Here is a 27,903-nt window from a genome sequence, read left to right on the forward strand (position 1 = left end):
GGAGAGCTTTCAAAAGCTCAAGACAGTTTTGACTACAGCCCCCAGTATTGGTATTACCTACAGGTACAGTGTCTTATACTGTGTATTATGATGCGTCGCGTATTGGTCTCGGCGCAATGTTGATGCAAGATAGTAGGGTGATTGCCTACGTGTCCAGACAGTTAAAAGGTGCATGTGAAGAATTATCCTGTACATGACCTGGAGTTAGCAGCTATTGTTCATGCCTTAAAACATTGGCGGCATTATTTGTACGGTATTCATTGTGAGGTCTACACCGATCACCGGAGTCTACAACATCTGTTTAAATAGAAGGATCTTAATTTGTGGCAGCGGAGATGGTTGGAGTTGCTTAAGGATTATGATATCACCATTCTCTATCATCCTGGGAAGGCCAATGTAGTGGCCGATGCCTTGAGTCGTAAGGCGGAGAGTTTGGGCAGCTTAGCATATTTACCGGTAGCAGAGAGGCCTTTAGCCTTAGATGTTCATGCCTTAGCCAACCAGTATGTCAGGTTGGATGTTTCCGAGCCGAGTTTTGGCTTGTGTGGTTTCTCAATCTTCTCTTTATGATCATATCAGGGAGCGTCAGTATGATGACCCTCATTTGCTTGTCCTTAAGGATACAGTTCAGCACGGTGATGCCAAGGAAGTCACTATTGGAGATGATGGTGTACTACGGATGTAGGGCATGCTATGTGTACCCAATGTAGATGGCTTGCGTGAGTTGATTCTCCAGGAGGCTCATAGTTCGCGGTACTCCATTCATCTGGGTGCTGCAAAGATGTATCAGGACTTGAGACAGCACTATTGGTGGAGTCGGATGAAGAAAGACATAGTGGGATATGTATCTCGGTGTCTAAATTGTCAACAGGTGAAATATGAGCATCATCGACCGGGTGGATTACTTCAGAAGTTAGATATTCCAGGATGGAAATGGGAGCGGATCACTATGGATTTCGTTGTTGGACTCCTACGAACTCAGCGGAAGTTTGATGCAGTTTGGGTGATTGTGGATAGGCTGACCAAATCAGCTCATTTCATTCAGGTGATTACTACTTGCTCTTCAGAGCAGCTGGCTCAGGTATATATTCGCAAGATTGTCAGACTTCATGGTGTACCGGTATCTATCATTTATGACCGGGGTACACAGTTTACCTCACGGTTTTGGAGGGCAGTACAGCGTGAGTTGGGTACTCGGGTAGAGTTGAGTACAACATTTCACCCTCAGACGGACGGGCAGTCCGAACGCACTATTCAGATATTGGAGGATATGCTTCGTGCGTGTGTGATAGATTTTAGAGGTGCTTGGGATCAATTCTTACCACTTGCGGAGTTTGATTACAACAACAGTTATCAGTCAAGCATTCAGATGGCTCCGTATGAGGCCTTGTATGGTAGGCAGTGCCGATCTCCAGTGGGTTGGTTCGAACCGGGCGAGGCTAGACTATTGGGTATAGACTTGGTTCAGGATGCCTTGGAAAAGGTTACGTTGATTCAGTATCGACTTCGTACAGCCCAATCTAGACAGAAGAGTTATGCAGATCGGAGGTTCGTGATGTTGCATTCATGGTTGGTGAGCGGGTATTGCTCTGGGTTTCGCCTATGAAGGGTGTAATGAGGTTCGGGAAGAAGGGCAAGTTGAGCCCTAGGTATATTGGTCCTTTTGAGATTCTTGAGAGAGTTGGAGAGGTGACTTACAAACTTGCACTACCACCTACTCTCTCTGCGGTTCATCCGGTATTCCATGTTTCCATGCTTCGGAAATATCTCGGCGATCCATCTCAAGTGTTAGACTTCAGTTCGGTTCAGTTGGACAAGGATCTATCTTATGTTGAGGAACCAGTGGCTATTTTGGATAGGGAGGTTCGAATGCTGAGGTCAAAGAACATTGCTTCCGTGAAGGTTCCGTGGAGGGGGGTCATCCGGACGAAGAGGCGACTTGGGAGACCGAGCATGATATGTGCAGCTGTTATCCACACTTATTCACCAGCTGAGGTATTTCTTCTAACTCCGTTCGAGGATGAACTTTTGTTTTAGAGGTGGAGAATGTGATGACCCAAAATGGCATCTTTAAATTTAATAATTAATTCTGTGTTCTAAGACCTCGAAAAGCACTATTTATCATTACTTGACTTGCGTGCGCAGTCCGTAAAATTTTTCAGAAAGTTTTTATGCGAAAAATGAATTAAAATGTGAATTAGAGCTTTAAAATACAACCGAATTGACCTTGGTCAACATTTTTAGCAAACAGACTCGGATCAGTGTTTTGACAGTTTTGGTAGGTCCGTATCGTGATTTGGGACTTGGACGCATGCGCGAAATCAAATTCCGAGGTCCCTAGCCCGAGATATGAAATTTTGAAGAAAAATTAAAAGTTGACCAGATGTCGAATTATGTGCAAACGACCCCGGAATAGAATTTTGATGATTCCAACAGCTCCGTATGGTGATTTCGGACTTAGGAACGTGATCAGAATTTTATTTGAAATTCCGTAGTGAAATTAGGCTTGAAATGGCTAAAATAGGAATGTAAGTTTGGAAGTTTGACCGGGGAGTTGACTTTTTGATATCGGGGTCGGAATCTAATTTTGAAAATTTTATATTTTTAAATTGTGTAGATCATTGTTGCGCATTTATTAATTATTTTATTTTGTTATATTCTTCATCATTGATCTGAGATATATACCTTAAATTTGTTTGACCTTTTCCTGCTAATTGTTATACCTGTTTAGTTGAAACTTGGTTTCTTTTATTCTGTGAATTATTTGAAGGGTGATTTTCTTTAAATTAAACATTATGAATATGAAGTATTTGACATTTTAAATTTGATATTGAAACAACGTATTAAAGATTTTAAAATATTAATTTCCTGAATTATTTATTCTTGAATATTTTGTAAGATTTTTATACTCATTGTGATGGAGCTGTGGGCTCTTTATTGTGGAAAAATATTGTTGTTGAATTATTTTGGCAAGTTACATTATTTGAGCACTTGAGGTGCAAATTGTGATATATTGTGATATTGATACGCATGCGGTGATATAAGGTCTGGGTATTGAAACGCATGCAGTGAGATAAGGGTGGCTTGATACGCGTGGCTAGTAGGGGGAACTACTATAAGTCATGTGGTGTGATAAGGATGGCTAAAATGCGGGATGCTATTTCGAAAAAAATATTTTCCTTCAAATAAATTGTGAAGGCTCCCGCGGTGAGATAAAGAAATGAGATATTGTGAATTTGTTTATGATTTGGGACTACGAGGCGGTACCTCGAGAGTGCCCTTGTTGATATTGATTTTTGGCCGCAGTTGCCTTGATTATTTGTTGTGATTTTCTTAAAGTTGAAAGGAAATTCGGTTTTGTTTTCACGAGATATTATTTGAAATTTTGTTTTGTTTCCACGAGATATTATTTGCCATTATTTTGCTTAATTAAATGGTGACACACTACTTGATTCATTTCCAATGTCATTTTATTTTACTATATTGTTAAATATTTTACCATGCCATTATTATATTCCAGTAGGGCCTCACCTGACCTCGTCACTACTCTACCGAGGTTAGGCTTGGCACTTACTGGGTACCGCTGTGGTGTACTCATACTACTCTTCTGTACATCTTTTTGTGCAGATCCACGTACATCTTACCAGTCTAGATGTCAGTGAGTTACCTGCACACGGAGACTTCGAGGTATATCTGCCAGCGTCCGCAGACTCCGGAGTCCCCTTCTATCATTTTTATGTTGCTTCCTTATTTTTATTTAGACCTTGATACATAGAGACATTGAGAATAAATTTTTAGAAGCTTGTGACTTATTTCTACCTGATTTTGGGAGTTGGAATTATTTGAATTGCAGTTTATTTATTTCAGATATATATGATTATTCCGCATTGATAGGCTTACCTAATCTTAGAGACTAGGTGCCATCATGACCTCCTACAGAGGGAATTTGGGGTCGTGACAGTTTGGAATTTCGAGTCTGGGAATAGCTTTGTATGGTGATTCCGGTATTGGGAGCGCGTCCGTAAGTGGATTTGGAGGTCCGTAGGTCATTTTGGAGTCATTTAGCTAAAGTTAGAAATTTGAAGGTTTTTGAGAAGTTTGACCGGGAGTGGACTTTTTGATATCGGGGTCGGATTCCGATTTCGGAAGTTGGAGTAGGTCCGTAATGTCAATTATGACTTGTGTGCAAAATTTGGGGTCAATCGGACATGATTTGATAGGTTTCGGCATCGAATGTAGAAGTTAAAATTCTAAATTTCATTAAGCTTGGAATGGGGTACGATTCATGAATTCGACGTTTTTTGATGTGATTTGAAGGCCCGACTAAGTTCATAACGTGTTTTGGGACGTGTTGGTATATTTGGTTGAGGTCCCGAGGGCCTCGGGTGGATTCCGGAAGGTTAACGGATCAATTTTTGGACTTAAGAATTTTTGAAGCTTAATGCTTCTGGTGTAATCGCACCTGCGTGACTTTGGCCGCAGGTGCGAGATCGCGGGTGTGGCGAATTGCTCACAGAAGCGAGAAGGGACTGGAGCTGGGGGAGCTGCAGAAGCGGAATGGAGAAGCGCACCTGCGTGTGCGCATGCGCGAGGCAGCCACCGCTGGTGCGTAATATTTGCGCAGATGCGCATAGCAGGTCGCACCTGCGAAGCTCGCAGAAGCGAAGAACTTCCACAGGCGCGAGATTTGGCTGGGCATTGAGGACCACAAGAGCGTAACTTGGACCGCACCTGCAGAGCCGCAGGAGCGGCTATTGGACCGCATGTGCGAAGGTCGGGCTGGGCAGAATGCTTTTAAGCGGGGTTTTGGCCATTTTTCTCCCATTTTCATTTGGTTTGGGCGATTTTAAAGAGCTTCAAGAGGAGAGTTTTAGCAAGAAACTGAAGGTAAGTGATCCCCCCTTGTTATTAAGTTAAATACTTGGTTTATATATGGAGTTAAACATGGAAATTAATATAAATTGTGGGGTTTTGGTAGAAGACGTAGAATTCGGTATTTTTTGATTTTGACTACGAAATTGGGCATGGAATTGAGAATAAACTATATATTTGAGTTCTTGAGGTTATGGGTAAAGTTATCTTCGAATTTGTTTTGAATCCGGGCACGTGGGCCCGATGGTGATTCTTATCGACTTTTCGATCGGGGTTAGAAATTGCTTTAAATTGGATTATAATGAGTATTCGAGTGTATATTAATGGGTTTGCATAATTATTGGCTAGTTTCGTAGCGTTGTGCATCGATTCAAGTGGTTTGTAGGGCTTGGAAGCCGGTTATGAAACTAAGGAGCGAGGTAAGTCTCCTTTCTAACCTTATAAGAGGGAGTTAACCCCATATGTGAAATAAAATAATATATGCTTCTAATTGTGGGGTGGGGGCTAATTGTGGGGGGGCTACATACGCACGAGGTGACGAGAGTCCATACGTAGCTACTAGTTATGCCTATGTCCGGGTAGTCTAGGTTTACATCATGCCTTGTTAACGTTGCTGTCGATTTATGTTATTGTTTGCCTTGAGAAGAAACAAGATTGAGGTTGAGTAATGATTGTCTTGAAAGAATGAAAATTTGAAGAAATTAAGATTTAAAAGGTTTCATTTGAACTTCATAATTTCGAAAAGAATTGAGGAATATTATAATAGCTTAAGAAATCTATGTGTAACCGCATCGCATGTATGATTCGCGAGCAGGGTAATTTCTTTAAAAAGCTTCAAAGTTGAATTTCGCTTATTTTGAAAAGAATCAAGAAAGAAATATGATTTAACTGTTAAACTTATATTTGTCCGCGTCGCAGGTATGATTCGCGAGCGGGGTATTAACTTAAATTTATATTTGACCACGTCGCATGTATGATTCGCGAGCGGGGACCGCGTCGTATGTATGATTCGCGAGCGAGGAAATTTATAGATGTATCTATGGTTCACGCTATTCGACCCTCTGGCAGTGCATAGTTAGATATTATGTTGTATCAGGCCGTACGACCTCGGCATGATTTGTGCATGACTTAATTGATTGTTTGGAATTATTGATAATTGATATGGCCTCATTGGCTGGAGATATAAATTGTTAAAAGATGAAGATAAATTTGAAAATCCCCTATTAACAAGAGAATTATTTACCTGTCTCATGTTATTGTGTTTACCGTTGCCTCATAAAAATCAATAATTTATCATATCACTGGTATATTGAATATAGCCCATAGTAAGTGTCTGAGTCGACCCCTCGTCACTACTTCTTCGAGGTTAGGCGGGATACTTACTAGGTACGCGTTGATTTACGTACTCATGCTACACTTGCTGCACACTTTTGTGCAGGTACACATATGTTTAGCGGCTTTATGGGTGTAGAGGCGCGATTATGGTAGGGACTTAGGTGAGCTGCATTATTTACGACGATTCGCAGCCAACAGAGTCTCCCTTAGAGTATTGTATTGTCTTTTCCTGTCCAATTTGTATTCCGGACAGCTGTTGTATTTTTACATTCCTAGTTAATGCTCATGCACTTGTGACACCGAATTTTGGGAGGATTATGGGTTGTGCTGTATTGGAAAATTTTAAAGATATTATTATTTATTTTTGTAAACTTCATCTTTTACGATTTAAATTGAAGGAAAAATATGATTTCAAAAGTAACAAAATGAGAACCCAATTAAGTATTTATCGTTGGCTTGCCTGACAGTGGAATCCGGTGCCATCACGACCTTTATGGATTTTGGGTCGTGACAACATGGTATCAGAGCACTAGGTTCGCTTAGGTCTCACAAGTCATGAGCGAGTCTAGTAGAGTCTTGCGGATCGGTACGGAGACGTCTGTACTTATCTTCGAGATGCTAAAGGGTTGTTAGGAACACTTCCCTTCTTGATTCTCATCGTGCGATTTGATTCCTTTGAGGCTTATGCCTTCATTTCTTTCCCATTTAATCTTATGCGACGTGAAGCGCTGGTTATAAATTGGGAATTGAGGAATTGTAATGGTACCACAGATGTGGTGCGGGATGTTTCTCCCTGCGTAGTTGATTGGGCTATTGTCGTCGCCTTGTGGAAGGATATTCTGTCATTTGAGCTCAATAGCTGTACTTCTAAGAGCTTTGAGGCTATGTATAGGTTGCTATGATGCTCATGAGTTGTTATCACACAATATTGATGTGATGGTAGGATGCTTGCCTATGTCTCGGAGCAGTGAATGACTTAAAAGGAGGTTTACTCAGTGCATGATTTAGAGATTTAGTATTTTACTTCCGATGAAGGAGAGGCAATCGAACTAAGGATGTTCAAACTTGGGTTGATGGAGTAGCGGGGCTCGATATTTTCGAGCGTGGTGGAATCTTCGCCTGTGATGTGACGTCATCGTCCTTGATTGGTTATAATGTGTTAAGTTTGCCGGTGTTATGGTTTCCTTCAATTTGCCTTGGGGTAGAGTATTATAAATGGTGCCTGGAAAGCGGCTGTCTGAGGTCGCATTGTGCAGTGGTTCAGGATCAAATCGGCATTTTCTGGTATTGATGGCTCGAGAAAGGTGATTTTCGGAAAGGTTTAAAGTTGGTAGCGATCTATCGGTTCAAGTGCACCAGAGGTATATTTTGATTTAAGGAAACAACTGGGCAACGAAGGATGAGGAAGGACATGTGGGATGTGTCTTGTGGTGGTTAAATTCCTAGAAGGCCAAGTGCGAGAAACATAAGTCGAGTAGTTGCTTAAAGGAGAGGGTTTGACCAAAGTGGGAGAGTGGCAGAGTAGCATGTGGGTTCTCTGATAGGATAGCTACACACCTTGAGGAATGTTTAGAGTGATTTGGGAATTATGGTGGACGGTGATTGGGTCTACAGACTTAATTTGAAATATTGGCTATTATACGGTGGGAGATTGGATATAACCGAAAGAAGTTGCTTGATATGAAGAAGGTTACAACATGACTTAAGATTGGAATGTATTGTCGCACCTTTAGTTGACATCCATGGGGAGTGAACGGACTGGTGCAGCTGGTGGACGAGCTCGGACTCAGGATGGTCTACTGATTTTCGTAGTAATTATAACCAGTGCAGCGACGTTGGAATATGTCGGCATGTAATTTCCATAGGTGGGTTATCTCATATGAACAGGTTAGCGGTCGCGTGGTGTTGACGAAGCTTCTGCGGAGGATTCTACTGGCTACCCGGTAAGAGATTGAATATGTAATTGTGGCTAGTGGTTCGGAGTGTTCATTAAAGGTTAATAGAAGGATTTCGAGGAATTTGGCGGGTCGATTGTGCAAGATCATGTCAATAGGAGATAAGGAACCTAGGTGGGTTCCAGGGTCATGCGATGGTAGCTTCAGGCTAAGTGGGAGAGCCCCAGCGTCTATGATTGGATTGTGTAATTATCAACTAGTGCGATTTCTGGTTATCAGTGTATTAATGGGTCATTATGACTAAGGGAAGAGAACATCAGCAGTAATTTGAGCAAAGGATTTGAGGAATATGTGCTATATTTGGCCTTATCGATTCGTGTTCAGGTTTGGGGAAGACTCAGAGTTTATGTTTCGTGTAGATGTGATGTACAAGGAAGATGATTCAGCCAGGTGCTTCTTTGAGAGGGTGCTCATGTGCTAGCGGAGCCTTGGAGTTGATTATATTCGGGACCAAGTCATAATGGGTGACTCTCAATAACGGTCCTAGTAGATTCAAAGTTAAGGTGTGGTGTCTAAGGATTTCGAGTCCATGGTATGGTTAAATATCTAGCTTTTGCAGCGGATATTGATAAATGAGCTGTTGTTATTTCTAAGGAAGATCCAGAGTAAATTAGGAGAAGTCAGGTTTTGGTTAGCAATGGTTGAATTGGCATGATGATGGCAATGATCAATTCCTTCAGCGTGTTGAGTTGTGCATGTGATTTGTAGTGGTACATGCGAGGTTTGACGGCCGCCGTAATTGATTTTCTTTGGGGGCATTCGAGCTTTCTGGCATGTTAGGTGTAGACAGATCCCTGAAGGATTGTGGTGGTTTAGACCACTACTTGAGGTTGGTATTTTCTGCAGATATGGGGATTCAGTCGCGAGTTGAGATGGTTCTCTTGGAATGAGTTAAGTAAAAGGTTTCTATGTGGTGAAGTGTTTACCCTATTGGTAGTTCAGGAGCTAAGATGAAATTCTTGTACTCTTGTGCATTGGCATGACTAAGTGCAGGGATCGGCATGGGATTTGGAAGTTGAGGATCAAGGTTGCAGTTTGGTGTCGACAAGAATGTCAAGAGCTCGAATGAGCGGGAAAGGATTTAGATGGTTAGAGTAAGCTGGTATTGTCTTTGGTGTCACCTGAGATCGGTGCCTAGTGTGAAGAGGCTTTGCATACTGAATGCAGATTCTTAAGTTTGCTTTACAGCGCTTGGTGTGGCCGGTAGTATGAATGTACTGACTTGTTACCTGGTACGGAAGGTCATAGGAGCATATCCCACGGGAATATTGTATAAGTGTGATATGTAGTCACTTGATTGATTAAAGAATGGAAACCAAGTATGAAGATTTTGGTAATATCGCTAATTGGGAATCTATGCCTGGAGGGCGCTCGGTTCACTTGGTGGTAGACTGTGGAAGTTTGTTCCGGTTATGATGGCTGTCCTTATGTGTTATGGGAAAGAGGGGTTATTATGGACCCTTGAAAGGTTATTGGCCTAGTACGGTGCGATCAGAATCGTCTTGAGGTCTGTGGATGGATTTAAAAGTGAATATGGGCTCTATATCAGGTCAGATGTGTTCATTTCGGCATAACGCTCCTTATGGAGGAGTATTCGGACGTTGGATGTTGTTTCGTTGTCGGCTATTTCATGTAGTACTATATTGTGCCATGTAAGTTGTGAAACATCTTGGTAAATTTCCTATGTGTTGAGGTTCCGCGTAGCGATGGTATTATGTGAGCGGGATGGCTCTCGAGATTCAGATCATATATCACACCTTAGTTGTGCTTGAGTTGTGTAGCGTATGGCGATGTCTGTCCTCCCAGGGATGGTATTATGCACTTAGCGTGCCTGTGACCTATATTCTGGTATTTTGTAGGTATGAGCATTTTAGCTCGGTAACTAATTCCTTACAGGTTATTATGTGTGAATCAGGTGGCATGCCGCCACAGGTATGTTGTTTGGATCGGGTTGCATACCGCAATAGTGTGATGTTGAGTACAGTCCCCTGTATTCTATTTTGTGTGTTTTGTTTCCCATTTTCTGAGGAAGGTTCGTAATACCTTTTCGGTTGTCTAGTTAGTTACATGGGTTGAGTAGTTCTTTCCAGAGTTCGTTTTCCTTATGTATCACATTCAAGTTTGTAGCTTATTTGCACATTGTGGCATCACATGAGACTTTTGGCAGTGACTGAGGTGGCTTATTCTGAACAGCTTATAATGGGAGAGACGATATTATTGGACATGGGGTCAGTGTGATCAGATCGGTATGAGGCATAGTTAAAGAGTAAGTATCGGTATTCAGTCCAGAATGAGGTAATGGTTCTTGTCAAAGGGAGAAACTCAATGAATGGTTGACTCGGCAGTTGGTTGTAAATTTCTATGCACCTTTTTCGCTGCGACAGCATTTCAAGAGTTGGAACCAGACTTATATATGTCATGAGGTGCATGGTGAGCATGAGGTTCGTGGAATTTCGGCTATTGTTATCAGAGGATGTTATTATGGTCATGTGAATGTTGCGGTGCATGGTGTGAATTCGGCAAAGGTATGCAGTCGTGTTCTAGTACGGTGTTGGAATTTGGCTCTAAGGCTAGTTTGACTAAACACAAGGGGAATCTTCAGATTTGCTCGAGCCAGTGTGCTCAACTGAGTTGTGGTAGCACAGGTAGGTGCATGAGGTGTTAAGCAGTGATTTCAGACAACTCCAGAACAGTTCTTAGCACGTTCAAGGACGAACGTATGTTTAAGTGGGAGAGAATGTAACGACCCAATCGGTCATTTTGAGCTCTAGCGTGTCGTTCAGCGGTTTGAGACCATGAGTAGCTTCACTTCAGGTATTATGACTTGTACGCGTGGTCAGAATTGAAATTTCGGAAGTTCAAAGTTGATTTGGAATGAAAATTCTTATTTCGAAAGCTTTAAGTTGGAAGAGTTTTCTTCACTTTTAATAAAATCAATTTGAAAATCAAAACTAGATAATAATGCTTGCCATCTGGCAAAAATCTGTTTTGAAATGAGGTTTTTAACATCTTTTTGTAAAATCTCTTTAGCTGATTTGCAATCAACTCTTAATAAAAATTCTTTATTTATTAAATCGTCTTGAAACTTTATAATACATAGTACTATATACAAAATCTCTTTTTTGACTGTACTATAATTTTTCTGAGCCGAATTCCAGATTTCGGAAGTGAAACGAACTAATTGTTCTGAAGAGTTTGAAGAGATTCATTGTTTGAGAATACCAACGTACCCTTCATCAGAAGCGTCGGTTTCAACTATCATGATTGCCTCAGGATCAGGAATACCTAGACAAGGAAGTTTTTGAACAATAGATTTGACTCTTTTGATAGTGTCAGTTTGTTCTTGACTCCATGGGACTGGATTCTTTCTGAGACGACTGTATAGTGGTTCACAGATTTTCCTAATATCAGGAATGAAGTCTGCTACATAATTAAGGCTTCCTAAGAACCTTTATAATTGTGTTTTATCTAAGATTTCATCAGGGAATTTAGATGAGAACTCAATGGCTCTACAGATTGGTTTATAGGTGCCTTGGTATAGGTCATATCCTAAGAATCTAATAGTTGTTTGGAACAATTTAATCTTCTTAGCACTCACCACTAATCCATTATGTTTTACGACTTTAAAGAACGTATTTAAATGTTTAAAGTGAGAGTCTATATCTTCAGAAAATATTAAAACGTCATCAATGTAAACAATTGACATATTACTATATGGATTGAATATGTTGTTCATAATGTTTTGAAATTCTGATGGGGCATTTTTTAACCCGAAAGGCATAATATTCCATTCATATTGTCCAAATGGGACATTGAAAGTAGTTTTATATTTATCTTTTTCGCTAATTTGGATTTGCCAGAATCCTGACTTCATATCAAATTTGCTGTAGATATTGGCTTTATAAGTTCTTTTTAATAAATCTATTTTATTAGGTATCGGGTACCTAATCCATTGTAGGACCTTGTTTAATGGTTTATAATTAATAACAAGTCTGGGAGTTCCTCTTTCTTTTTCTGCGCTTTTGTTAACGTAGAAAGCTGCACAACTCCAAGGTGATTTAGATGGTCTTATTATCTTCTTTTTAAAGAGATCTTTAATTTAATTTTTACAAACTTCCATGAGTTCATGATACAATAAAGAAAAGCTATTCGCTATTCTTGAACAAAATGAAAACAACACATCATCGTCATCATCATATGAAAGCTATTCTGACAGTGACGATGAAATGATAAACATGGCATATAGCTCAGACAGTAGCAGTAGTTCTAAAGTAGACAACTGTAACTGCACTGGTGCAATATGTGTGTGCGGACAAAATTCTATTAAAGTCCTTACTAACGACTCTAAAGAAGTCTTATTTGATATCATTAATCACATAGATGATGAAGATATTAAAACAAAATACTTAAAAGAATTAAAAAAATATCATCATTAATCAGAAAGAAAATCATCATAAAATAGAACCCTTTAATATGAAAGAGGTCATGAATAGATTTTCAATCAAAGACGATAAACCCACTATTCAACATCTCCAAACAGAATTGAAATCTGTAAAAAATGAAATAAAAATGGTTAAGCTTCGACTTGAGAAAATAGAAATGGAAAATCTTACAAGAGAAGTATTACAAGCAGCCAATAAGAAAGAAACAATTGGTGAATATTTCACAGAAGATGATAATTCAAAGAATAATGAAGAATCAATTAGTGGAACAGCTGTGGAAAAAATTACTAAATTACGAGCCCATAGTTATCATATTCTTATTACCTTAAAGGTAAAAGATATTACAATAAATAAATTAGCATTATTAGACTCAGGTGCAGATAGAAACTACATAATGGAAGGAATAATACCAACCAAGTATTTTGAGAATACTGGGCTTGATGTATCAATGTTTGCTAAGACTTCCAAGAGTCTCTTTTTTAATTCTGCTTGTGAACTGGTAGATCCACTTCTGCTGGCTGGTTTGGGTTTCTTTATTTCTCTTGATTCAGGAACCCATCCTTTGATTTTTGGTAATTTAACTAAATATTGAATCCGTTCGATCTGTTCAATTTCGAACGTCTAACTAATTATAAATGAAATTCTTTTTGCAAAATAATATTTGTAGATTTTAATATGATCTAGTAAAATAGAGATTTTCTGTTCTTTCTGGAATCTCTCAAAATGAATATGGAAGCTCCGAGGCACTGATTGCTCTGTTCCTCCAAATGTTTTTCACCAGTCATAGAACCATCTTGGTATGACTGATTTTGCTGCTTGTTCGCTATATTTTATGAACCATGTGTGTAAACCAGGGCGTAGATAAATAAAGTTATACCAAGCGTCCATGTAATCTTTAAAATTATATGTTTGGGGTCTGAATTGTACAGAGAGCACTATCGGGGTGTGCAAATGATCCATTCCCCATTCAAAAGGGCTTATAATTTTGTTAATGGTAAATTTAGAATACCTAGTACTATCAGGGTCTTTGTCATCTCTAAGGGTATGCTCAAAAGTGATTGATCATGTATCTGTAAGAATAAATTCGTAATACCTCCTTGATTTTAGGGGGTCACTGGTTTCAACATAGTTTCTGTTGGTGTAATAGGGTCTTATTAAATCTTGGTTATCAAAGTTTTCGTAACCTTTGTCTACTGCTAACACTTTAATTGGTGCCTTGGAGATTATTTCAAATGTTTCTTTTTCCTGAGAAACTGGTTTTTTACCTTCCTTTTTGGATGGTGTCTCTGGCTTGACTGCTTGTGCGAATGACTCTGGGGTCTTCATTGCGTAATCTGAACTGGTCAGTATCTTACCAGTTTGGCTTATCGAAGCTTTCGAAGAAGCTTATTGGAACGGTCCTTCTATCTTTGGGATAGTACCAAGGACTGTCATTGTTGCTGGTTTATTTGTGGTGGGAACTCTCGTAGGGGTTACCATTATATTTATAGGTGATCTCACGGGTAAAGGTGGGTAGTAATCTGCAAGTGTAGAGTACCTATTCTCTCTTTTTGGTGAGGCCCTGAAGGGACCCTTCTGATTTGGTCTCATTTTTCCCTGTAGGAATTCTCTGGTTAGAAAGTCGGGTAAAGAGTTTTCTTCACCTTTAATAAAATCAATTTGAAAATCAAAACTAGATAATAATGCTTGCCATCTGACAAAAATCTGTTTTGAAATGAGGTTTTTAACATCTTTTTGTAAAATCTCTTTAGCTGATTTGTAATCAACTCTTAATAAAAATTCTTTATTTATTAAATCGTCTTGAAACTTTGTAATACATAGTACTATAGACAAAATCTTTTTTTGACTGTACTATAATTTTTCTGAGCCGAATTCCAGATTCCGGAAGTGAAACGAACTAATTGTTCTGAAGAGTTTGAAGAGGTTCGTTGTTTGAGAATACCATCGTAGCCTTCATCAGAAGCGTCAGTTTCAACTATCATGAATGCCTCAGGATTAGGAATACCTAGACAAGGAAGTTTTTGAACAATAGATTTAACTCTTTTGACAGTGTCAGTTTGTTCTTGACTCCATGGGACTGGATTCTTTCTGAGACGTCTGTATAGTGGTTCACAGATTTTCCTAATATCAGGAATGAAGTCTGCTACATAATTAAGGCTTCCTAAAAACCTTTGTAATTGTGTTTTATCTAAGATTTCATCAGAGAATTTAGATGAGAACTCAATGGCTCTACAGATTGGTTTATAGGTGCCTTGATATAGGTCATGTCCTAAGAATCTAATAGTTGTTTGGAACAACTTAATCTTCTTAGCACTCACCACTAATCCATTATGTTTTACGACTTTAAAGAGCGTATTTAAATGTTTAAAGTGAGAGTCTATATCTTCAGAAAATATTAAAACGTCATCAATGTAAATAATTGACATATTACTATATGGATTGAATATGTTGTTCATAATGTTTTGAAATTCTGATGGGGCATTTTTTAACCCGAAAAGCATAACATTCCATTCATATTGTCCAAATGGGATATTGAAAGCAGTTTTATATTTATCTTTTTTGCTAATTTGGATTTGCTAGAATCCTGACTTCATATCAAATTTGCTGTAGATATTGGCTTTATAAGTTCTTTTTAATAAATCTCTTTTATTAGGTATCGGGTACCTAATCCATTGTAGGACCTTGTTTAATAGTTTATAATTAATAACAAGTCTGGGAGCTCCTCTTTCTTTTTCTGCGCTTTTGTTAACGTAGAAAGCTGCACAGCTCCAAGATGATTTAGATGGTCTTATTATCTTCTTTTTAAGGAGATCATTAATTTCATTTTTACAAACTTTCATGAGTTCATGATTCATTTGAATAGGCCTAACCTTAGTGGGTATGGCTTGTTCAGTGAATTCATTTATATAAGGAAGTTCGACTACATGCCTTTTTCTTTCCCAGAAGGCATTGGGTAATTCTGAACAAACTTTATGTTCGAGTTTTTCTTGGAAATTTTTAATATTTTCCTCCATTCCCGGGGTTTTTAAAGTTTGTTCAATTTTGTGAACTTTTATATCATTTTTTAAATAGTTTACCTGATTTGAAAGCAGGTTTATTTTAAAAATAGTTTTTGATTTGAGGAAATAACTTTCCTCTTTGGAGATGGAATTAAGATAAGGGAATTTTATTTCCTTTTCTAGTATTGTGGTGCAAATAGCTTCTAAATTATCGTGATACGGTTTAATCTGTGTTATAAAGGGTATTCCTAGGATAATTTCTTCATTAATATCCCTGGTTACCGCAAAATCATTTATAAAGCAGATTCCATCATTACAAATGTGGGCTTTTGATAATTTATAATCTATTTTTAATTTTTCTCCTGTGGCGGAATATAATTTTGTAGTACTTTTTTCAAAATACTTGGTTGGTATTATTCCTTCCATTATGCAGTTTCTATCTGCACCTGAGTCTAATAATGCTAATTTATTATCGTAATATCTTTTACCTTTAAGGTAATAGGAATATGGTAACTATGGGCTCTTACTTTAGTAATTTTGCCACAGCTGTTCCACTAATTGATTCTTCATCATTCTTTGAATTATCATCTTCTGTGAAATATTCACCAATTGTTTCTTTCTTATTGGCTGCTTGTAATACTTCTCTTGTAAGATTTTTCATTTCTATTTTGTCAAGTCTAAGCTTAACTATTTTTATTTCATCTTTTACAAATTTCAATTCTGTTTGGAAATGTTGAATAGTGGGTTTATCGTCTTTGATTGAAAATCTATTCATGACCTCTTTCATATTAAAGGGTTCTATTTTATGATGATTTCCTTTCTGATTAATGATGATATTTTTTAATTCTTTTAAGTATTTTGTTTTAATATCTTCATCATCTATGTGATTAATGATGTCAAATAAGACTTCTTTAGAGTCTTTAGTAAGGACTTTAATAGAATTTTGTCCGCACACACATATTGCACAGTGCAGTTACAATTGTCTTCTTTGGAACTACTGCTACTGTCTGAGCTATATGCCATGTTTATCATTTCATCGTCACTGTCAGAATAGCTTTCATCTGATGATGACGATGATGTGCTGTTTTCATTTTGTTCAAGAATAGCGAATAGCTTTTCTTTAATGTTTTCATCAATTTCTAAGGTATTAACCTTTTTCTTTTTCTTGTTGGTGACTGGGCATTCATTTGCTCTATGTCCTGTCTTTCCACATGACCAACATTTGTCACCATGTTCTTTTTTAGAACGTCTTCTGAATCTTCTCTTTTAAGGAGTTCCTTCTTTCTTTTCTTTACGCTTATGGCTTCTTTTGGATTTTTCAGAAGATTTTTTATGTTGTTTTGCTCTTTTAGATGGAGCAGCAATTGTTTTAAATCCGAAGTCTTGACAGAAGCTTCCTAATTCTGTTTTGGATTGGAGTCTGTCTTTTTTAATAAGACTTTTAAGTTTTAGCTCTGTACATAAGTCAAGACCTGTTACATTAATAAAACTGATTAAATCTCCATATGTAAGATTGTCATAAGGGATTTGACCGTTAAATCTATCTTTGATTTTTGTTCTTACCTTTTCGACAAATAATCTTGGTAAACAGCTGATAAATCTTTCTTTCCAGAAAGCACTACCGCATTCTTCTCTAATCATTATATTTTCTATAAACTTATCTTTATACCATCTAAAATCTGTTAATTTTGGACAGTTAAGATTATTGAGAAGTTCTAAACTCATGTCTTGGAAAAGTTTTGGTTCTTCAATGAAGTGTTTAGCAATACAGTAGATTAAAGTTGCAGAAACATCTTCTCTAGCTTCTTGTTCTGCAACTTGCATTCCTGATTCAGTTTTTATTACAGTTGCAATTGTAGTGGCTCCTAGAATTTGATTTCTATTTTCTTCTGTAAGATAATTATCCCACCAATTTTTTAACATTCCAGTAAATTCTGAAATTATTAATGTTGCGGCATATTTATCTGAAGCTCTTTTCATTTTATAAGTAGTTACTGCAATACCTACTTCATGTAATTTTATATTTTTAAAAGAAGAATGATTTTTCATTTTTAGAAAACTTTTCAAAGTTTTATCAGTATTTGAGAGATATACTATCTTTAAGGTGTAAGTCTACTTTCTCTGTTATCCTATCATGTAATATTAATCTTAATAGTTCTATAATGTTCCTAACTATATAGTGTCTACTATTTATCTTCTTCTTCACTAATGATCTTTTTCTTAAGTTATCTTGGTAGTGTTCTTAGTTCTAAGTTATCTTGGAGGTTGGGGATTAAACGTGTTAACTGTGTCCTGTCTCTCGCGGCACTCCCTAGCCTATGGACGACGGCAACTGACGACAGTTTAATAAGGTTTAATCAACATCCTACAAGGATCCCTCACACTATGAACATAAAACAGTGACCTCACACTTAGAGAATAAGGTATGAAGTTTTAAAGAAGATGAACAGTAAACCTATGCAGAAATGAACAGTATAGAAGTACTCAAGATTTATAACATGAACATGATAACAAGATTTCGACAAACCCTAAAGACAATATAAGAGGTTTAACCTCTCATACTCAACATGGCTCTGATACAATTAAGAGGATCATAAGTTTTATCTTTAAAACAGATAAAATAAGTGCGGAATTAAAATAGTAAGACAGAAATACTTTCTTGTTAAAAGCTTTATTCAAACATAAGCGAACATTTTTATAGAGGGGAGAGAAAAGATAGGGAAAAATCTTAGGAAATATTTCGGATGGATTCTATTACAATTTTGGAAGTCTTATATGGACTTCAGATTTCTGTTGAGTTAATCTCAACCGTCTAAGTGGACGATCTCAGTTAGGCCGTCTGCTGCTTTTTTGAAGAGGCAGGTACTGTTTTTGTCTTCTTGTGGTTGTCGTTGTCAGGTGACTCCTTCTTTTTTGAAGAGTCGTTTGTCTTTGTCTGGAGAGTCATTGTCTTCAGATGCTATTCTTCTTCTGCATAGGCACGGTAGGCTTGGGCTATAACGTGTGGGTCCTCCATGTCCCCATTGTCTTGGTTCTCCGTTGAGGAGGATGCTTGTAACGACCCGGCCGGTCGTTTCGAGAGTTATAACCCTATTTTCCCCATTTCTACTTCTATTTGTGTTATTCAGCTATATTATGTTATATCGGGTTAGTTGGTTTGGGTCCGGAAGGAACTCGGAGTGAATTGAGACACTTAGTCTCTTAAGTAGAAACTTAAGTTGGAAAAGTCAACCGGATGTTGACCTATATGTAAACAATCTCGGATTTGAATTCTGATGGTTCCGTTAGCTCGGTTAGGTGATTTTGGACGTAGGAGTGCATCCGAAATGTGATTTGGAGGTCCGTGGTAGAATTAGGCTTGAATTGGCAAAATTGGAAATTTGACGATTTCAGTCGGTAGTGAAAAATTTGATATCGGGGTCGGAATGAAATTTCAGAAGTTGGAGTAGGTTCGTAGTGTCATTTGTGATATGTGTGCAAAATTTGAGGTTATTCGTACGTGGTTTGGTTGGTTTCGGCATCGGTTGCCGAATTTGGAAATTAGAAGTTCTTAGGCTTGAATCCGAGGGTAATTTGGTATTTGGATGTTGTTTTGAGTGATTCGAAGGTTCGACTAAGTTAGTATGCTGGTATATGACTTGTTGGTATTTTTGGTTGAGGTCCCGAGGGCGTCGGGGTGATTCCGGGTGGTTAACAGATTTGTTGAAGTTGGACTTTGCAGCTGGAGCTGCTGCTTCTGCTATTTCCACACCTGCGAAAGAAAGGGTCGCAGGTGCGAGGCCGCTGGTGTGCGTGGGTAGTGCGCAGGTCCGGGAGATGCTGGGCCAAGGCTGGGAAAACAGGTGTGAAGAATTGGCCACATCTGCGAGCCCGCAGGTGCGAGGCTTTGAGCGCAGATGCGGAGATGAGAAGTTTGGACTGGTTTCGCAGATGCGCATCTGGGACCGCAGATGCGAGTCCGCAGGTGCGAGGAAGGGGTCCGCTGGTACGGAATCTGGGTGATTAAGTGAGTTGTGCAGGTGAGGCTTCTTGGACCGCAAGTGCGGTCGTGCGGGTGCGAGAAAATGGCCGCAGGTGCGAAAAACCTGGGCAGAAACCATAAATAGAACCCTTCGCGAATTTTGGTCATTCTTCACAATTTCAACTCGGTTTTTGGAGTTTTTGGGAGAGGTTTGAAGAGGGAATGAAGGGGATTTCATTGAGGTAATTTACTTGAGCCCTACCACTTATATATATGGTGATTTCCTGTTGTTTTAATCATGGTAATTTGTGAAAATGAGGGGTTATGGCTTGGAATATTTGGAGAGTAATTTAAGGATTTGAAGGACCAAACGATGTCGGATTTTGATGAATTTGGTATGGTTAGACTCGTGAGTGAATGAGCTTTCTAGTTTTGGGAATTTTGTTGGATTTTGAGACGTGGGCTCGAGGGCCGGGTTTGAGCCAATTTCGGGTTTTGGTCTAATTTTGTAGTTTTTTTCTTGTGGAATTCATTCCATTAGTGCGTATTGATGGTATTGTACTGATTGTGAATAGATTCGGAGCATTTGGAGGCCGAGTGCAGAGACAAGATCATTACGGGTTAGAGATTTGACCGGTTTGAGGTAAGTAACGATTGTAAATCTGGTCCTGAGGGTATGAAACCCCGGATTTTGTATCATTCTACCATTTTTAGTGACGCACATGCTAGGTGACGAGCGTGTGGGCATGCACTGTTAGGGAATTGTGACTTGGTCCGTCCCGTAGCAACTGTAAAGTTGCGTACTTTGTTGAAACCATTTGATACTTATATGTTTTAGAAAGAATTTCTGTAAATTGGGCTGAATGCCATGTATGGGCCTTGCACCAATGCTGTTTGGACCCTTAGGGGCTGTTTCTTACCATCCTCTCATTGTTTTCGATTGAAAATCTATACTCAATCATGTTTATACTTGTTTACCGCATAATTCAGTTTTATGAATCTATTTTGATGCATATAAATGTTTTGGGCCGAATGCCCTATTTTACTAAAATGCCCGAGTGGCTTGAGATACTTATGACTGAGTAAGGCCAAGGGCCTGATTTGTGAGGATGAGTGTGGATCGGGGCTGCCCGCCTGCAGCATACTTATGACTGAGTGAGGCAGAGGGCCTGATTGGTGAGGATGAGTGTGGTTCCCGCCTGCAACATACTTTATTATTATCGCACGTGAGTTGTCTGTGCAGATTATAGCGCTTGGGCTGAAGGAGCCCCTCTGGAGTCTGTACACACCCCCAGTAAGCGCAGGTACCTACTGAGTGCGAGTGCCAAGTGTCGAGTGTTGAGTGACTGGGAGGCATGAGTGATTGTGAGGTATGCCCGAGTGGCAAGAGTGATTGTGAGGTATGCCCGAGTGGCACGAGTGACTGTGAGGTTTGCCCGAGGGGCTGTATATGAGTGATGTTTTGCCCGAGGGGCTGTTTTTGATTTCATCATTTTTGCTCACTTTTTCATTGAGCCTTCGTTTGAAAAAATTGTTGGAAAAATATCTTTAAATGATTTTTACTGGAACTGGGTTTAAACGAGAAGTTTGATTCAAATCCTAATTTTAAAAGCATATGGTATTTTACTGAGATTTCCTGATATGAACGTTATATGATTTATTGCTCGTCACTACTGCTTAGTCTTTATTTATTGTTGTTACTTACTGAGTTGGCGTACTCACATTACTCCCTGCACCTTGTGTGCAGATTCAGGTATAGCTGGATACGGTAGCGGTTATTGAGTGTTCTGATTGCAGATTTTCTTGGAGATAGCAAGGTAGCTGTTTGGCGATCATAGCCCTTGATCTTCTCCCTCTTATCTTCCTCTAATTGTATTTAGCTATTTTTCAGGCTGAGTTAGCCTTGATATTGTTAGACAGATTGTAGCAGATGCTCATGACTAGTGACACCCCGATGTTGGGCTTTTCTTTTCCGTACTTCTATTTTTTTCTTTGATTTGAACTCTTTTAATGGAGGTTTTATGTCAAATAACCTTGAAATTATCTTTAAAATGAAAATATCGGTTTGTTTTGGAAATGAGTCGTCTCGCCTAGTTCCACGATAGGCGCCATCACGACAGGGGTTAGTTTTGGGTCGTGACATTACTAATAGCTTCAGAAGTTTCTTTGGAATTTTGTAATAGATTCTCGAGTTTTTCCTTTTTACCAGGGAAATCTTCTTTTGCTCTTAAAGCAGTGTATTTTTTTTCAATAGAACTTAATTTTTTTTATCAAATTATGAAGTTCTATAGTTTTATTATTTTTACTAGTACTAGCCTGATTAAAAGTAGTCTCCGGTTTAGAGATTGTTAACTTTGTTTTAAGTTTTTCTTCGATTTGTTCCAGAAGCTTATCTGTAATATCGAATTTTTTTTCTAATTCGGAAAACTTCTCTTTAGAATATTCTGGAAGTTTTATTATTGGATGTGTTTCGATTTTAGAGGTTGTTATGGATCTTGTGGGGATTCCTAATTTATTAGTATCCTTTAATTGATTTGAAACTACATGTAATAAGTTATTAGTATAATTATTTTGCACAATAATTTTATTAATATCTTTGTTAGTTGGTCCACTATCTGTGTGAACACTTTCTCTTTTAAAAGGGGAAGCTGTGATTACTTCACTTTGAACTTGTATTAGAATTTCTTCTAAGGGTGGATTAATGACTTTTATTATACCTTTGTTTTTGGTATACCATTTATTAACTAACATTTGAAGAGATTCTTTTTGATTTAGAATCTGTCCTGTTATTTCAAACCATTTAAAGAATTTAATATCACATTTGATTCTTTTTAAATCCTTAATCCATTTATCTTTAAAAGATAATCTTTGTTTTAAAGAATAGGTATTTACGTACCATTTTCTATTAATGATGTTGTTGGGATGTAACTACTGAGCATCTAGACTTTTCCAATCAATTTCAAAGTCATCGGCTCGGATTACTGTTAATTTGATCAACTGTCTCTGTAGCTGAGCTTTTTGGAGTAGCTACAAAGGGTCTATTTTGATAAATAACTTTGGGAACAGTTTTATTAAAGTCTACTCCCTTAAGTTTTGTATTAATTTCTTCAATTAATTCTTCATCACTTTTATTATCCTTAGAGGAAGTAGGTCTAGTGAAGGACATTCTTCTGCTGGAAGAAGTTTCACTAGCTAAACCTGGACTTAAAAACTTTAAGTCTATGGCTCCAGAACGATATTGAATGACTTGTTCAATGTATGAACTTTCAGGTTCATATTTTGGTTGGGTGATGGCGTTAAAACTCCATTCATCTTTTGAAAGAATTTCATCCCACTGAATCATTCCAGGGACGAAGGTATTACTATGTTCTTGGTTTGCTTCCATGAGCATAGTAACTCCTTTATTACTTTCGATTTTAGCTTTTGGGGCTAAAGTTGTTCTCATTAGTCTGTAATATACTCTATATATTACAGCTATTTCTCTTGTATTAACTTTGCTATTCATGTTTTTAGTTTTTATATTAAGAGTTAATGTATCCAAAACATTCTGGTCATTTATGTCAACTGAAAAGTTTGGATAACAATTAAAGTATACCGGGCCTTGGGCTAGGTTACTTTGCAGAACTCCTAATAATGAATCATCAAAGTCAAGAAGTCTGTCATCTCTTAGTAAGAGACAGAGGGGGGTGTCCTAATCTATATAACGGTTTGATTGCCACTTGTACTAATCCGATTTGAAGGAAATTGAATTTCTTTCTGTATTGTTGAATATCTTGTGCAACTAATAACTTGATTGTTTCTATCGAGTTATTGATGGCAATAGTTGATTCACAAGTTTTGATGTTATAATTTTTTATAAAATCAAACTTACCAATATGATATATAGTACTATAGGATTCTCTCGGAATACTCCAATTTTGTAAATCATTTTCAATTTTGGCAATATTTGTTACTGCGGGAGATTGGTTTATATCATTTAAAATATTACTTTTATTCATCTTAATAATGGGTTGTGCACCTTTTGATGCAAATTTTTACTGCTTTTAAATTAACTAAAATATTTTTTCTTCGAGTTTTATAACTACTCAAAATTTGTTGATAATATTTTATTTCTTCAGAAATTTCTAATGTAGTTTATTTTCTAGGTTTAATAAAAATAAGTTCTTTATAAACCTAAATATTATAATCAGCACAGAATATCTTTCAGTCAAGTTTTCTTAAACATTTTAAAAGCAACCACTTTCCTTTATTAAGTAATTTTATATTTTTAAAAGAAGGATGATTTTTCATTTTTAGAAAACTTTTCAAAGTTTTATCAGTATTTGAGAGATATACTATCTTTAAGGTGTAAGTCTACTTTCTCTGTTATCCTATCATGTAATATTAATCTTAATAGTTCTATAGTGTTCCTTAACTGTATAGTGTCTACTATTTATCTTCTTCTTCACTATTGATCTTTTTCTTAAGTTATCTTGGTAGTGTTCTCAGTTCTAAGTTATCTTGGGGGTTGGGGATTAAACGTGTTAACTGTGTCCTGTCTCTCGCGGCACTCCCTAGCCTATGGACGATGGCAACTGACGGCAGTTTAATAAGGTTTAATCGACATCGTACAAGGATCCCTCTCACTATGAACATGGAACAGTGACCTCACACTCAGAGAATAAAATCTGAAGCTTTAAAGAAGATGAACAGTAAACCTATGCAAAATTGAACAGTATAGAAGTACTCAAGAATTATAACATGAATATGATAACAAGATTTCGACGAACCCTAAAGACAATATAAGAGGTTTAGCCTCTCATACTCAACATGGCTCTGATACCATTAAGAGGATCATAAGTTTTATCAGTAAAACAGATAAAATAAGTGCGGAATTAAAATAGTAAGACAGAAAAACTTACTTGTTAAAAGCTTTATTCAAACATAAGAGAACATTTTTACAGAGGGGAGAGAAAAGATAGGGAAAAATCTTAGGAAGTTTTTCGGATTGATTCTATTACAATTTTGGAAGTCTTATATAGACTTCAAATTTCTGTTGAGTTAATCTCAACCGTCTAAATGGACGATCTCAGTTTGCTGTCTGTTGCTTTACTGAAAGGTCGTCTGCTGCTTTTTTGAAGAGACATGTACTGTTTTTGTCTTCTTGTGGTTGTCGTTGTCAGGTGACTCCTTCTTTTTTTGAAGAGTCGTTTGTCTTTCTCTGGAGAGTCATTGTCTTCGGATGCTATTCTTCTTCTTCATAGGCACGGTAGGCTTGGGCTATACCGTGTGGGTCCTCCATGTCCCCATTGTCTTGGTTCTCTGTTGAGGAGGATGCAGATATTGTGTCTAAAATAGCTGTAACGACCTTGCCGGTCGTTTTGAGAACTTAAGTCTTGTTCGGCAGCATAAGACCTTGAGCAGCTTCATAATATGTGTATTTACTTGCGTACGTTGTTGAATTCAGTTACCGGATTATTCCGGGTGATTTGGGACACTTAGTCCCTAAAACATAAGCTTAAGTCTTAGGATTTTGACCGTAGTCAGAACTATGGGAAGACGACTCCAGAATGGAGTTCCGTCGGTTACATTAGCTTTGTTGGGTGATTTTGGACTTAGGAGCATATACGGACTGTAAATTCGAGGTTTGTAGCTGATTTAGGCTTGAAATAGCGAAAGTTAAATTTTTGGAGATTTGGACCGGAAGTGGACTTTTTGATATTGGGGTGGGAATGCGATTCCGAGAGTTAGAACAACTCCGTTATGTTATTTGGGGCTTTCTTACAAAATTTGACGTCATTCCGGGTTGATTTGATAGGTTTCGGCACGAGTTTTAGAAGTTAAAAGATTTGAAATTTATAAGTTTGATTCATGGTGCGATTTGTGGTTTCGACGTTGTTTGATGTGACTTTAAGGCTCGACTAAGTTCGTATGGTGTATTAGGATTGGTTGGTATGTTTGGTTGAGGTCCCGAGGGCCTCGGGTGAGTTTTGGGTGCTTAACGGATTAAAAGTTTGATTTGTGTTACTGCTAAGTCTTCAGGCTTCTGGTATTTTCACACCTGCGAAGAAAAAACCGCAGGTGCGAGAGCACATGTGCGGAGAGGCAAGCACAGAAGAGGAAAAATGGAGGAGTTCCAGGGGCCGCGGGTGCAAGAAAAATTCCGCATCTGCGATGCCCACATATGCGAAGATTGAGGCGCAGGTGCGAGAAGAGCTGGACTTGACAGTCTCCGCAGGTGCGAGAAGAGCTGGACTTGACAGTCTCCGCAGGTGCGGAGAAATTGTGCGCATCCGCGGCTCCGCATAAGCGGATTTTTGGCGCGCAGAAGCGAGAGGAAGCGCAAGTGCGGTTGGACATGCGCACTTGTGGTCGCGCAGATGCGGCTATTTATGCGCAGGTGCGGTCACGCCTGGGCAGAAAAGAGAAATCCGAGGTTTGGTTTCATTCTTCGTTTTTGGACTTGAGAGCTCGGAATTTGGCAATTTTTTGAGGGTTTTTCAGAGAAAACTTTGGGGTAATGATTCCTAACTCGTTTTTGTTGTTTTCCATTAATCCATAGTTATTTTCTCCATTTAGTTTCGGGTTTGGATTGAAAATTTAGGAAAAATGGGAAGAAGTTCTTCAACTAAGAGTTTTGAGTTTTGATTGGGATTTAGACATCGGATTTGGATAATTTTGGTACGAGTGAACTCGCGAGTGAATGGGTGTTCGTATTTTGTGACTTTTACCCGATTCCGAGACGTGGGCCCGGGTCGACTTTTTAGGGCGAATTTCAAAATTTTTATTAAATATTGATTTCATTGATTAGATAAGTTTATTATTGTTGTATTCATGTTATGCAATTGTGTTTGGCTAGATTTGGGCCATTCAGAGTCGGATAATTGAGGAAAGGACATTCTTACGGACTGCTTGAGCTTGGTTCGAGGTAAGTATCTAGCCTAACCTTGTGTGGGGGATTTTCCCCTTAGGATTTGAGTCTTCTATGTTGATTTGTAGTCCATGCCCGCGAGGTGACGAGTGCGTGCTCGGACTTATTTGTGAAAAGTTGGCCTTTTATTAAGTTCCTATTTACTAGTTTCACCTCTACATGCTTTAATTAGAATTAATTCCTTTCAGGATTCACTCTTATTGCCTATTGGACTCTTATTTGACTTACTGAAGATTCTTTTTACCTCCTCTATTGTCATGCTATCTTTTCATAACTGCTTATCTTTATTTGAAATTATTATTATATCATCTTATAATTTGTTTAGTCTTAATTGAGGTTATGATTATTTTTCTGCTGTTATCCTTAATTGAATTGTTGAATATCTTTCGTACTTTTCTCAACCTTAAAAGAAGTTTAGATATCCTATATCTTAGTCGACTTGTTTTATTTGGCATTATTGGATTCGTGTTAGCTTCCCTGTTGTTGAAGTGTATATTGTGGGATTCGTTGCTATACCTTAGTTTTCCCTTTGTTGAGTTATTCGCTTTACGCCTAGCATTTCAGACTGTGGTTATTCCTTGTGATTTTGTAACGACCCAAAACTAATCCCTGTCGTGATGGCGCCTATCGTGGAACTAGGCAAGCCGACTCATTTCCAAAACAAATCGATATTTTCATTTTAAAGATAATTTCAATGTTATTTGACATAAAACCTCCATTAGAAGAGTTCATATCAAAGAAAAAAAATAGAAGTGCGGAAAAGAAAAGCCCGACATCGGGGTGTCACTAGTCATGAGTATCTGCTACAATCTGTCTAATGATATCAAGGCTAACTCAGCCTGGAAAAATAGTTAAATACAACTAGAGGAAGATAAGATGGAGAAGAGCAGGGGCTGCGATCGCCAAACAGCTACCTTGCTATCTCCAAGAAAATCTATAACCAGAACACTCAATAAGTGTTACCGTATCCAGCTACACCTGAATCTGCACACAAGGTGCAGGGAGTAACGTGAGTATGCCAACTCAGTAAGTAACAACAATAAATAAAGACTGAGCAGTAGTGACGAGCAATAAAGCATATACCGTTCATATCAGGAAATCTCAGTAAAATACTGCATGCTTTTAAAAATCAGGATTTGAATCAAATTATCTAGTTTAAACCCAGTTCTAGTAAAAATCATTTAAAGACATTTTTTTTCCAACAGTTTTTCAAACAAAGGCTCAATGCAAATGTGAGCAAAAATGATGAAATCATAAACAACCCCTCAGGCAAAACATCACTCATATACAGCCCCTCGGGCATTGGCGCAGGGCCCAAACATGGCATTCAACCCAATTTACAGAAATGCTTTCTAAAACATATAAGTATCAAATGGTTTCAATAAAGTATGCAACTTTACAATTGCTACGGGACGAACCAAGTCACAAT

At 38.0% G+C, this 27,903-nt stretch overlaps 1 protein-coding gene across 1 annotated transcript; it reads right to left on the minus strand.

Moving 5' to 3' along the window:
• Window positions 1-16,126: 16,126 nt before the first annotated feature.
• LOC138908541 (uncharacterized) lies at window positions 16,127-17,583 on the minus strand. Its single transcript, XM_070199218.1, has 3 exons — window positions 17,167-17,583; window positions 16,581-16,806; window positions 16,127-16,482 (listed from the first exon to the last, which is right to left on the minus strand). The coding sequence occupies exons 1-3, from the start codon at window positions 17,581-17,583 to the stop codon at window positions 16,127-16,129; spliced, it is 999 nt and encodes a 332-aa protein (XP_070055319.1).
• Window positions 17,584-27,903: the final 10,320 nt, after the last annotated feature.

The sequence above is a fragment of the Nicotiana tomentosiformis genome, chromosome 3 (assembly GCF_000390325.3).
Source record: "Nicotiana tomentosiformis chromosome 3, ASM39032v3, whole genome shotgun sequence".
Taxonomy (NCBI): domain Eukaryota; kingdom Viridiplantae; phylum Streptophyta; class Magnoliopsida; order Solanales; family Solanaceae; genus Nicotiana; species Nicotiana tomentosiformis.

Coding starts and splice junctions, on each gene's coding strand:
- LOC138908541 (XM_070199218.1), bottom strand. CDS start 17,583: ATGAAAAGAGCTTCAGATAAATATGCCGCAACATTAATAATTTCAGAA. Junction 16,807..17,166: donor CAAGATTATTTGTCGAAAAG/GTAAGAACAAAA, acceptor TCATGTGGAAAG/ACAGGACATAGAGCAAATGA. Junction 16,483..16,580: donor TAGTTCCAAAGAAGACAATT/GTAACTGCACTG, acceptor TTAATCACATAG/ATGATGAAGATATTAAAACA.